This window comes from Lacerta agilis, chromosome 15, assembly GCF_009819535.1.
Source record: "Lacerta agilis isolate rLacAgi1 chromosome 15, rLacAgi1.pri, whole genome shotgun sequence".
Lineage (NCBI taxonomy): Eukaryota > Metazoa > Chordata > Lepidosauria > Squamata > Lacertidae > Lacerta > Lacerta agilis.
Window position 1 is genome coordinate 10251297 of NC_046326.1, and position 13445 is coordinate 10264741.

At 42.7% G+C, this 13445-nt stretch overlaps 1 protein-coding gene across 1 annotated transcript in view; it reads left to right on the plus strand.

The window, feature by feature from the left end:
- Positions 1-410: 410 nt before the first annotated feature.
- The window catches only part of TCF7L1 (transcription factor 7 like 1), a 67932-nt gene continuing 54897 nt past the window's right edge, over positions 411-13445 (plus strand). Inside the window, exons 1-3 of the mRNA XM_033172402.1 lie at positions 411-1002; positions 1175-1238; positions 2660-2790. Of these exons, the coding sequence (XP_033028293.1) occupies positions 769-1002; positions 1175-1238; positions 2660-2790 (429 nt within the window). The 5' untranslated portion in view covers positions 411-768. The remainder of the gene's footprint in view (positions 1003-1174; positions 1239-2659; positions 2791-13445) is intronic.

The following is a 13445-nucleotide window of genomic DNA, read 5'->3' on the forward strand; positions in this document are numbered from 1 at the left end:
GGCTCCAATTCCCTCCACCTCCCCCCTTTTTTGGAACCCACCCCCCTTTATTTTGTACCTCCCCTGAAACCCCCCTATAGTAGTTCAAAAACATAAAAAAAATATTTTTTTTGAGGGGAGGGAAGAAGGATATGCGTTCGTAGGAGTGGGGGGTGGGCGGGCAGGAAGGGTAACCCGAGTGAAGCCGAGCTGGGGGGTCCCTGGGCGAAAGTGATCGCGCGGGGGCGTGTGAAGCGGGTGTGTGTGTGTGTTTAGTTGCCGTCACTGGGGGGGGGGCGTAACCCTCCCCCTCCTCCACCGCTGGCTGGGGGGGGGTGTCAATTTGCAGCGGGAGCTCCTCCTCTCTCTCTCTCTCTCCCTCCCTCCCTCCTCCTCCTCCCTCCCGGCCCCTCGCTCTCGCATTCCCGACCCTCCCCGGGTGGGCTAGGCAGGGGACCCCGCCAGCGGCTGCATCGGAGCAACTCTCGGGATCCTTTTCCTTCCTCTCCTTCCCCCACGCCGCCTCCGGGGTGCCGCCTCCCCCACGACCTCCTCCTTTTCCCGCCTATCCCGTTCCCTCGACTCCGAAAGAAGGAGAGAAAGAAAGAGAGAGAGACGAGGAGGAGGAGAAGAGGAGCTCTTCGGCGCCTTCCTCTCTTCCGGAGAGTGTCAAAACTTTGTTCGGGTGGAGGCGGCGGCGGCGGCGGCACGGGGCTGCGTCGAGAGGCCGGGCTGAGGCAGGCGGGGTGCGGGGAGCGGCCCCCCGCCGCACCGGGACCCCGCCGCACCATGCCTCAGCTGCAACCGGCCGGCGGAGGCGGAGGTGGCGGCGGCGGCGGCGGGGGCGACGACCTGGGCGCCCCGGACGAGCTCATCCCTTTCCAGGATGAAGGCGACGAGCAGGACAAGGGCTCCGGGGGCCGCGGCTCGGCGCACGGCGACTTGGACGAGCTCAAGTCGTCGCTCGTGCACGAGTCCGAGAACCGCGGCGGCGGCGGCAGCGCCTCCGGCTCCGATTCTGAGGTAAAAAGTTGATGGCGGAGGGAAGGCGAGGGACGGGGGGGGGGCGGGCTACAAAAGAGAGCAAATGGGGAGGGGAAGCTGGAGAGGCTGTTGTTTTGGGGTGGGGTGGGGGGGGCTTCGTCCCGGACAAACGCCTCAACCCGCCCCCCTTTGTGCCTTTTCCTCCCCACAGGCGGAGAGGCCGCCTCAGCAGCCCCGGGAAAGTTTCCAGAAGCCGCGGGACTCTCCAGCCGAAGGTAGAGGAACCCTCTTTAAATATCTATCTCTATATAATGCATATTTTTGCGACCCCCAACCTCGAAATGAGGGGGGGGGGAAGGCAGCGTTGTGGGGCGGCGGTCGGAGGAGAAGGGGAGATGGCGCCCTCTCCCCCAGAAGACGGAGGACCCTCGACGACGACTCCTCGTGTCCCCCCCCTCACTTCGCCTTTACTTTTCTGGAATGAGGAGGAGGAGCTTCCCTTGGCCGCGCCGTCCCGTCTCCTCGCTGGCTTTTGTTGCTGCCCCCTTTTGGCCCTGATCCTGTGTTGACTCGAAAGAGAGGCCCTGAATCGTGAATCGAGATTTGAAATCAGGGCGACGCGCTTTTGTATGTGTGTCGCTGCTTCTCAATCTCCCCAGTTTCGCCGCCGCCGTCCTAAAGTTCTTTTTGCTCGCAAGTTGAGCTGCCATAAAATTTAACGAGGCATTCTCGGCGGGCCTTTGCGTTTGAGTAAACACGCCTATCATCTTACTGCGGAGCTGCGATCTTGCTTACGGGGAGAGAAATTTCCAGTTAGCGGGATTTACTTTGGATTCCACAGATAACAGCCACTGATTTGTATGGAGATGAGTCCGTAAAGGAAGGAAGTAGGTGCAAGATTGCACCCAGGGATATTTGAATTACAGTAATGGGATTATATGGGCCTGATCGTGTTTGGTAGGTTGGTGTTGTTGGGACCACTTTTAGCCAGCATTAAGTGGCAGAGCTTCTCTGGAGTTAGACTATTTGAACTGGCGGTCCTTGCCTTTGGGAAAACACACAGATAGAAGGTCTTGTGGTACTTTTCAAGATTATTGTGCCGTATCTACCATAGGAGGACTCCAGTCCTATCAATACTTGCTGGAAATAAACCCCGGTTAAGTACAGGGGGCTTACTTCGGAGTAAACATATAGGACTGTGCAGTAAGTCTATCATTCTTTGAGCTTCCTGTAACAGATTAGCCAAATCTGTTGCTTCACTTCTGAATAAACAGATTTAGGGTTAGTGTGAGGTACAGCAGAACTTTATGCATGTTTATGCAGAAGCATGCCCTAGAGAATTCAAGTAAACATGGGATTGCAGGTTTACATAGAAATAAGCCCCTTTGGGTTTAGGAGGACATACTTCCATGTAAATACAGAAACTCAAGTTTTATGAAAGGAAAAAAAGATTGGAGATCTTGGATTGGGGGAGTAGGAATTTGTACACCAATATTTGTACTTCCCAAATAACTTTTCGGTTACTCAGCCTTTTTTAATAGTCTCAACCCATACACAATTTAAGATTGCAATTATTTCTTTCTGTTCTGTAATTCTAGTTTTAACCCTTAATCCCTCAGACTGCATTTTGAAACAAACACTGTGTTTGCAGCCTTTACTCTGAGTGCATTTAGCTAAGTGTCTTTTTCTTCCCTAGTAATCAGAAGACAGCAAGATGGAGGCTTCTTTAAAGGAACTCACTATCCAGGTTATCCCTTCTTGATGATCCCAGAACTAGGAAGCCCCTACCTGCCCAGTGGAGCCCTGTCCCCAGGTGGTGCTCGCACAGTAAGTGCTTTGTTTTGGTTTGAGATAATGATGTGATTAAAGTTTTCCTTCCTCTTCTATAAAGGCGAATTGTGATAGATGGTGTTCCTTTATGCCCCTTTGCCCCACTGAAGAGTTCTGTATTACTGCTGATATCACAGAATAATAAACATCATTTGAGGGGAACTCTTGTTACATGGAATGTTAAAGACATCTCTTTTCCAGTGAGGAAGCTTGGAGATAGGCAATCTCCTGAATAATTTCTCTGCTCAATTTTCAACTTAATGATTTACAGTGCCAAAGAGTTTTCATCTGTTTGAGTTGAAGATAAATTTTGTTTTAATGGGTTTTATCCTTTCTCTCCCTACCCCACCCGATTTCACTGTTTAAATGAGTGTGTAGGCTGTTGCTACAGAGAATTGATAGGCTCAAGAAATGTGCGAATTTCATCATCTTTCTTCAATTTTTCTGTGGAGTTCATTTATTTGTGATTAGAGATCTGGGGAGGGAAAGGAGTGGGTTGTGTGTCCATTTAGAATTTAGTTGAAAGGATTAGATCTAAGAGAAGTTACCTTTGGCATTGTTGAAGTAAATAATATCAGCGAATGACATTTAAAGTCTATTTAGGTACTGTTAGGCTTAGAGAGGAAGTTTGTTATTATTGGAGCGCAAATAAGAGATGCTAATTTTATCTGCCATGAAATCAGCTAACTTAAAAGCATTATTCTATAGCACTCATTTTCAAACTGCATTCCAAAGAAACCTTATTTAGTTTAGGAATGCCATCTTGGGAACTTATGCTATCACTGTGCATCACACACATTGTGCACCAAGAGAGGAGTTTTGCTTATGTCTTGGGATGCACTCTCGGTTCTTGCATCCTACCAGTGATTCTCAACAGACCTGTGTACAATATGTGTGTTTCTTAGAACAAGCCATCTTAGAATACCCTGCTGTGTATCCAGGGGTTCTAAACTGGATGCATGGAGGTTCTTGTTTAGACTAGTTCATATTAATGAATATGATCTGCTCAGGCAGTGTCTGGAAGTGAATACCTGCACCTTGTTATATGGTTACAAAAAAAACACTGGATGGCATAAAAATCTCTGATTGCTTTGCTGTTTATGACAACTTGGTTGCACAAGGGTAAGGGGTTTTTCAACATGTTTATATTTATTTAACAAAAATTATAGCTACTTTCTTAGTGAAACAATCTCTAGTTGTACTTATTGGAGGTAAAGTTTCTCCAACAGGATTTAAAGGTCTGCCTATTGGGAGAAGGTTTTAAGAAGTGCCTTGTATAACTAAGCTTCAGCCCCCCTAATATCAGTCAATAAGAACTATTATAACTCATAGCTGTCAACCCTCCCTGCTGTTCCCCACTGCTATATACATAGCTGTCAATCTTCCCTGCTGTTTCCCAATGCTATAATAAGGGAATTTCCTGCAAAAAAGGGAAAGGTTGACAGCTATGATTATAACTACAGATGAGCAGGGTATTCTAAGGCCTTATGCAAATGCAGTGGTACGGCGGGTTAAGAACTTAATTCGTTCTGGAGGTCCATTCTTAACCTGAAACTGTTCTTAACTTGAGGTACCACTTTAGCTAATGGGGCCTCCTGCTGCCGCTGTTCTGCCGCCGCATGATTTCTAATCTCATCCTGAAGCAAAGTTCTTAACCTGAGGTACTATTTCTGGGTTAGTGGAGTCTGTAACCTGAAGCGTCTATAACCCGAGGTACCACTGTATAACTGCTGATCGTTGATAGACCAAGAGTGAGCTGGTTTGTAAGTCCTTTTTAAAGCTAATGCTGGTCATTGTTGTTATTATTACATTTATTTCACTCTGTTCACCAGAAGGTCCTAGGATGGGATACAGCATTAAAAACAGTTTAAAACAAATTAACTCCAGATGTAATGGTACACCGTGGTACATTCTGATAGATGGGAAATAGGAAAAAGGAGGTGATAGTGAATAACTCAGTAGCCCGTTCCCAGTTTTTTTACTATGTTTAAGATTAACTGTAACATCAGCCTTTTCAATCTGGCATCCTCCAAATGTTTTGGATTAAACTCCCATCAACCCCAGTTATTATAGTGAGTGTGTCAGGATGATAGGAATTGTAAACCAAAGCATCTGGAGAGGCAGCAAGTCCAGGAAGACTGGTTGAAGTGAACAACTATCTGATCAATACTGTACAAGAAACAAAACGCTTATCAATCTCAATATAATATTATCAATTCAAAATAAACAATGAAAGCACCAAAATCTAGGTGCTGCTTGAAGCATAGCAATAGTTACACAAAGAGTAACTGTTAGTGTTCCAGAGGACTGTCTGGTCACTTTTGAGTAATAACCTTGATGATAAATAACTTTGAAGCATGTAGGATATTTCATTGAAAGAACAAGTGAAATATTGCACTGATTGCATTTATCAGTTTGAATTAAAGTTGCAAGTCATTGATTCTGTGAATTTCAAAATCTGTTTTCATTCCTTATATTTGAGTTTTAGTTTTTATATCATGCATATTTCATGTAAGAGAAAATGAATCAATATAAATACTTCAGAAATAGAAAAAGAATGGGCTATATTGTTGTAGTGGTTTATGTAGAGCTGTTCAACAGTAGAATAAACTCCCACGAGAGGTGGTGGATTCTCCTTCCTTGGAGGTTTTTAATCAGACGTTAGATGGTCACCTGTCATTTATGACCTAGATGAGATTCTTGCATTGCAGGGGGTTGTACTAGATGACCCTCAGGGATCCCTTCCAACTCTACAGTTCTGTGATTCTATGGGTCATAAACTCATTACAGTGGAACCCCGGGTTACGTATCCCCCGTGTTGCGGACGCCTGCAACCCGGAAGTGTTTCTGGAGCGCCTGCGACATCCGGATGCGCAGAAGCATTCTGCACACTTTGTGCATGCGCAGAAGCGTTCAAATCACGCTTCTTCCGGGGTTATTTTTGTTTCCCACCCCCTGCGCATTTGTGATATGCACACCTGCGTTACGTACCGCGACCTGAAACGGATCGCTTACATGACCTGGGGTATCACTGTATTAATGCTTTCTTCCTCTAAAAGAAGCTACTTTCCTTAAAGCTTGTGTTGCACACAGTTATAACTGTACAGTGTTCCACTGAAGTTGATTTATATAGCAAATTTGCATATTTTTTTGAACTTGATGCAATTACTATTTTATTTATGTCCTGTAGAAACTCGCTTAACAAAAGGCCAAAAAACCAAACAAAGAAGCCCCATCAAAACAACTCTATAAGCATATCTTTAACAAAAGCAACAAATAATTCTGTGGCATCTTAAAGAATAATAAATTTATTATAATACTTTATAAGAATATATTATAAAGAATTTAAAGTGCCTCATGACTTGGCTATTTTTGCTAAAAGATTTCTTTAGTGAGAGGTTAAAAGAGAAAATCTCTGCCATATTTTGAATTGTCCCCTCCCCACTTTTGGAGGGGTGGGGAAGTAAGTTTTGTAATGACTTAACATTTGACTGTAAATTTTGATTGGAAAGGAACAAGCAAAAGGATTACTTGTTGTTTAGTCATTTAGTCGTGTCCGACTCTTCGTGACCGCATGGACCAGAGCACGCCAGGCACTCCTGTCTTCCACTGCTTCCCGCAGTTTGGTCAGACTCATGTTGGTAGTTTCAAGAACACTGTCCAACCATCTTGTCCTCTGTTGTCCCCTTGTGCCCTCCATCTTTCCCAACATCAAGATCTTTTCCAGGGAGTCTTCTCTTCTCACGAGGTGGCCAAAGTATTGGAGCCTCAGCTTCAGGATTTGTCCTTCCAGTGAGCACTCAGGGCCAGTGGCGGAGCTTCATGCTCCAGCACCGGGGGCGGGAAGCAGGTGGGGGCATGGCTGGTGTGCGTTCTGGGGACAGGGTGCACCGCCCGCATGGGCATGGTGCACGTTCTGGGGGCAGGGCACGCCGAGATGGAACCCTATCGGGATCCCGCTGCCTGGGGCTCCCCGCCCCCTACACCTCACCCTTCCTACGCCAGTCAGTGCTCAGGGCTGATTTCCCTAAGAATGGATAGGTCTGATCTTCTTGCAGTCCATGGGACTCTCAAGAGTCTCCTCCAGCACCATAATTCAAAAGCATCAATTCTTTGGCGATCAGCCTTCTTTATGGTCCAGCTCTCACTTCCATTTACTACTGGGAAAACCATAGCTTTAACTATACGGACCTTTGTCGGCAAGGTGGTATCTCTGCTTTTTAAGATGCTGTCTAGGTTTGTCATTGCTTATCTCCCAAGAAGCAGGCGTCTTCTAATTTCGTGACTGCTGTCACCATCTGCAGTGATCATGGAACCCAATAAAGTAAATTATCTCACTGCCTCTATTTCTTCCCCTTCTATTTGCCAGGAGGTGATGGGACCAGTGGCCATGATCTTAGGTTTTTTGATGTTGAGCTTCAGACCATATTTTGCTCTCTCCTCTTTCACCCTCATTAAAAGGTTCTTTAATTCCTCCTCACTTTCTGCCATCAAGTTTGTGTCATCAGCATATCTGAGGTTGTTGATATTTCCCCCCCCCGGCAATCTTAATTCCGGTTTGGGATTCATCCAGTCCAGCCTTTCGCATGATGAATTCTGCATATAATTTAAATAAGCAGGGAGACTCCTTTCCCAATTTTGAACCAATCAGTTATTACTACACCAATCAGGATTGGTTATTACAGAACCAATCAGGATTACTACACAGTGGCAAATTTAGCTGCAATCTTTCTTTTCTTGTTTGCACTTCTTTTCTCATTTAAGCAGGAGACTTAAGACTTTTAAAAGCTGTTAATGGGCTGACATTGTGTGTCCTCACCGACATTAAAAGAAGTGATTAAGGAAATTGACCAAGCGTTAGATAGCAAATTGAATCCCCCTAAGCACAAACACAAATGTCCCAACTCCAGTTCAAACTCTGCAAATGCCATAACCCTCAGGAGCTCATTGTGTATTATGGCCATTCGGGATTCCCTGCCTGCATCCTTATCATCCTTAAACATAAATCTAATATTATTCTGAATTGTGCCATGAACACCTTATCTGTGATCTGTTCTCCCATCCAAGATCACCAGCCTTACTGCTTCATTCTGAAGAGTAAGAAATTCCCTTTAGACTAATCCATAAATCTTAAGATGTTGGTAGTGCCAGAAAGTTTAATAATAATAATAATAATAATAATAATATGACTGTCACTCAATTAAAGAAACCTCAGTAGCTCAGTCATGAGTATTAGTTGAATGAATGAATGAATGAATAAATAAATAAATAATATAAGGGTCTGGTGACTTCTATTTCAGTGTATCTGAAGATGTGTGCATGAACACGAAAGCTCATACCAAGAACAAACTTAGTTGGTCTCTGTGGTGCCTCTGGAAGGATTTATTTATTTATTTATTTTGTTTTTATTTGTATAGTTATTGTAATTGTTTTAAAGGAAATGTGTTAGCCTTCTGAGAGACACATCATGTAGAACAATGGGATAAAAATATAATAAATGTGATAGAAACTTGAACATCAGGATACTTAGCAGGGATAAAAAGAACCTTGGGCTTTCTTCCCTGGATGTTCCATTTTTGTGGATAAATTAAGTCTCGTGCCATATTTTTAATGGAGATATTGGTGAAAATATGCAGGCAGTTCTATCTGATTGCTCAGTAGGAAGTTAAAAAATATACAGTATGGGGAAACCATGTCTATTCAGAAGTGAGTCATGTTAAATTGTCTGGGGTTTATCCTAGTAGGAAAGTGGGATTAGGATTACCATTTACATCACTTACTGGTAAATACAGGTAGCCTAGTGTGTTTATAGTGGTTCTGCACCTCCTTAGTACACTGCAGTGCAAAATTTGTTGCTGCAGGTCCAATAATATAAGATCAATTCTCTACAATTTTGGTAGCTCATGTTGGAAAGAAGTACCTGCTTTGTTAGTCAAATTTCAAAGAAACCACTCTTCAGTACTGTAAGGCTTTGTTCCTGCTGTACCATAAAGTCTCCAAACTACCTACCTACTTTGTTTTCTTAGTTGAAAATTGAGGGATGTCTTGCTGCCTTGATTGCCATAAAGGAGTATGTCTGGTTATCCTTATTGATACAGTAGAGACAGCTTCTACTGTGACTAGCATGAGTGAATCTGCTGCCTCATGAATGTCCTGGTACCAGCATGTACAACCATTATATTTCCTGCATTAAAGAAATAAAGAAAACATTCATACCAAAACTTAAAATGCTGGTTTCATCTAGAAAAGGAAATATAGGCAGGAGCATTGATTTTGAAGGGAATGAAACCCAGCAAGTTGTTGGGCAGTCACATTTGTGATCTAGCAGTCTCTAAAGCAGTGGTTCTCAAACATTTTTCTCTGGCCCACTTTCAAAATAAAAACTTGCTCATGCCACACTGAATTTTTTATTGATAAGAAATACGTTGTAAATTGACAAGAAACAACTTCTCATTGCAGATCAAACACATAGGCTGAGGAACAATTTCATCTCCAGTCTATGTGAACCTGAGACTCAGATAGCTAGCCACATATTGTCTACAAACTTTATTTTTAGGAGGTTTGCTTAGGCCTGCTACTGGTGTCAAATTAAACGAGTCTTCAGCTCTCTGTTTGAAGAGTGATTCTGCATCACAACTAGGATTGCTGTCAGTATCACTTGATGATTTTCATCTCATTCTGAAAAGATATCTAGCGTATTTTCCGGCATATAAGACTGGGCGTATAAGACAACCCCCAACTTTTCCAGTTAAAATATAGAGTTTGAGATATACTCGACCGCAGATTCTCCACCCGGCATATAAGACGACCCCCAACTTTTGAGAAGATTTTCCTGGATTAAAAAGTAGTCTTATACGGCAGAATATACAGTATCCACAGTCTGCAAACAAAATCATTTTGATACTATAGTATGCTAAAATATACTAGACTGATTTTTTTAAACGTTTCTTTGATTGTCCTTGAATCTTCCTGTCACACTTGCCACCTTATCCTGCTACACCAGTGTGAGAACCACTGCATCTATTATTAAAGAAATTTCATGAGATTGGTTCTGATTGTGTCTGTTAACATTTAGACTTTTTGTTCTGCAAGTATTTGAGCATTATATGGCTTTTGGACAAAACAAACAAAACTGTTGTATAAGTTATAAATATTAAGGCTGTAATTCTGTTCAGTATGTAATATATATTAAACATACCTTCATTTTCACAGAATTTATAATAATTTGGCATAGATTGGATCCAGAAGCACATGACAAAAGACTGAAGATGTTGGCTAGGGATTAGGGGGCTATCCCTCAGTAATTGGAAACTGCTTGACTAAAATTCCAGCTATGTAGGGACAAAGCTTGACAATCAGCATGGATCCCTGTATTTGTTTTGCTCCTGCTCTCATATATGAAGAAAGGTTAATGCCCAAACTGAGTGATCACATGGTTATTTGATTTTGCAATGTCCCTTACCTTCAAGTAGAAGAAACCCACTTTAAAGAAAATTACATTAAGCATGTAAGAGCTTTACCCCTCTGGCCATTGGAAGTTCTGCAGAGCCTTCCTGTGAGTTGAAAATCAAAGATTTATAGGAAGTGCAATTTCAGCTGATTTACTTTACAAAAAATACATAAATCCCCAATTTCCACAAAACCATATCAATATAACTAAGACTGCAGAAAACTACTCAGCAGCATGATACAAACTCTCAGCAGCATGATACAAACTCCCAGCAGACATAACAAACTATTCACACAACCAATGAGGTTCACATAGCCCCTTCACTGAAATCTTTTCAAAGCCAGGTAAAAACATATCTTACCCCAAAGCTTGCATTTGGCTGCCAAAGCTTCTTGCAACTGCTGTGAGGTGGGATTTTGTATATATTTTTATGAATTGCATGTGTATTGTTATGAATGTATCAATATAATAATGCATATATGTTTTAAAATATGTTGTAAGTCACTTGGAGAACTCTGCAGCAGACTAACAAGTCTAATCAAGAATAATCACTTGCACAGTGTCACACTCATCGTTCATTTATACAACCACTACAAGATTTGTTGTCTCCTACAATAACTCTACCAGCCAAGCATTCATAGCAAAACCAGCCACACTGAACAATATTACAACCACATATACTTAAACTCATATCCTTCCTATACAGGACCACTGCCAAGCATAGGAGCCAAATCCTAGGGGCTGAGGGGTCTTTGTCCCCCAATTAAATATTTGAGGGGGCCAGACCCCCCTAGTTTTCACATTGCCATTCAAATGGTGTGTGTGCACCGTGTCATGTGATTGATTATGCAGGGTGTGGCTTACCTGAGCTCCCCAATATTTAATCAATATTGGCACCCCTGCTGCCAAGCCTACAAGAGTAGCAAAATGTACACATCTCTGAAACTCTAATGGGCTCATATTCTGCATCCACTGACCTATGAGTTCACCCTGTTACAGGGTGCATGGACAGCAGTTGCTTGTGTAGGATTGGAAGGGCAGAATTCTGAGGATTTTCTCCCCAAAGATACCAGATAATGTTACCTTCAAAGAAAAACTTGTAGGATAGATGTAGTGATAGTATGATGTGTGGCATTGATATGTAGCTGGAGCCCACTAGAATGTCATTTGCAAATGACAAAGGTTTTTTTTTGAACAACTGTAATAGAACTTGGAATTGATCCATGTTTTAAGTCCCTTGCTGTGGTTTGAGGAGCTGATTTTGCTGGCTGCTTTATTTTAATTTATTCTGCTCTTTTGAGTGCCTTGCATTGGGAAAGGGTTTAGAAGGTTAGATAGAAGCCTAAGTGCTTTGTCTCCAGGGAAGCCTTCTCTTTTTTTCCTGGTAAAAAGTCTGTTTCTTATTTAGAGTTATTGTTTTGTTACATTCTTACTCTTTCTGTAACTGCTTCAGGCATTAGATAAACCCCAAGTTCTGCGTAGCATTTAAAAAAATGTTTTCTGGGATGAGTTGCAGCTGCTTTCTTACCTAATAAATGCAGAATGAGGGTGCTCTGGGAAAGTTCTTCTGTTGTAACTTAAGACTCTGATTTGGATGCATGGATGTGTTTGTGTGGAAGGAACCTCTACTACAGTACTAGTAAGGCAGATAGTTTAACATTGTTTCTAACAACTTTCTAAAAGGGTTCTGTATCAGTACCATAATGCTGGCCTAGTACTCCTTTCTGGATAAATATTTATTTGCAGCATAGCAATGCAAATTGTGCAATTGAAGCTTTCCACAATAATGTGGGATTTTGGTGCTTTAGTGTTCTGGTTTCCTTTACGTCAAATAAATAAACCAGGCTCTCAAATTGTGAGGTGTGCTTCTTTGCGGAGCTGCATGCTCATGAAGTCAGCACTTTCCTCACTAGCCAAGTCAAGCATGGTGCTAATCTTCTCCTTCCACAGACCCAATAACTAAAATAGGCACTGTGAACAAACAGGGCTGTGCTATATTAGGCTTCCTGAATATCATCCAGGCCATGTACTTGCTTCCTGCCAGCTGGGAGTGAGAGACACTTAAGCCTTCCTAAAGGGGATGATTATTTCACAGTACTGTATCGGTTGTGGAAAGTTGTGAGGGGATGCTGCCTGAATAGACTAATGAGGAGAGAAGTTCAATCTGGGAGTAGCAGGAGGTGAACTCAGAAGAAATGGAGAGTGTGTTAACTTTCTGTAGTCAAGTTAGCTGGAGAGGTCAATAGAAGTATATGTAGAAAGGTGTGGGAGAGGTCTGTACCCAACGTATGGGGCAGTAATGTGGCACCTCCAAACTGCATGCCCGACAGAGGCCCTAATTTCGGCAATTTCCGCAAGCCATGCATACCCACCTCACACGTGATGTCATCAGATATATGTCATGGATTATTACTACTACATTCTACATCATTTATATTTTACCTTTCCTCCAAGGAGCTAAAGGTGGCATACAATATACAGTGGATAAGGTAAATATATAGTAGCGAAGAAACATTCAGGAACTTTAAAATGAGCTCCTGATTGCTCCTCAGCAAATAGTGTTCCTGATTGTTCATTTCAAATTGGGTGCCAAATGTAAGCCCTGCTGGGACTGGTTGCACTTGGAAATTTCTAAACAGAGCTTTTGAGTGGAGCAGTTCCCTTCCAAAAGCATTTCTTGAAGTCAGTGCTAGTCAGTTCATTGGCACTGACTCAAAGCCCTACTCGGATCAGCTGATATTTTTCTTTGCAGTGTGGCCTGCAAAGGGGAAATGGGTCACATGACATCAGGTGGTCAACATATTAGCTCCACCCACCTGTTAGAGTGGTTTGCCAGAACAGCAAATGTTATAGGACTTGCAGAACTGAGAAGTGAAAGTGGATTGGCCTGTTATGCTTATCATTTAGACAGTATTGAAAGGTTGTGGACATTTGTCAAAGATGGCAGAATCAACTGATGAATTTCTCTCTGTTACTTCTTTCTTGACTACATAGCTCTTTTTGTATAGCAGAAGGGAACATTGCTGGAATAGTGTTCTTTGGAATTGCCTTAAAATGCAAACAAGCTCGTAATTAAAATTATGTTCTCTTTTCTACAAGTGTTTGAAGGGTGGTGGTGGTCTGTTTGAGGCACTGTTGGATGAACTTGAATATTTTATTCAGCGTTCAGATCTGGTTTGGGGATCAAAACTGCCTTGGTTGG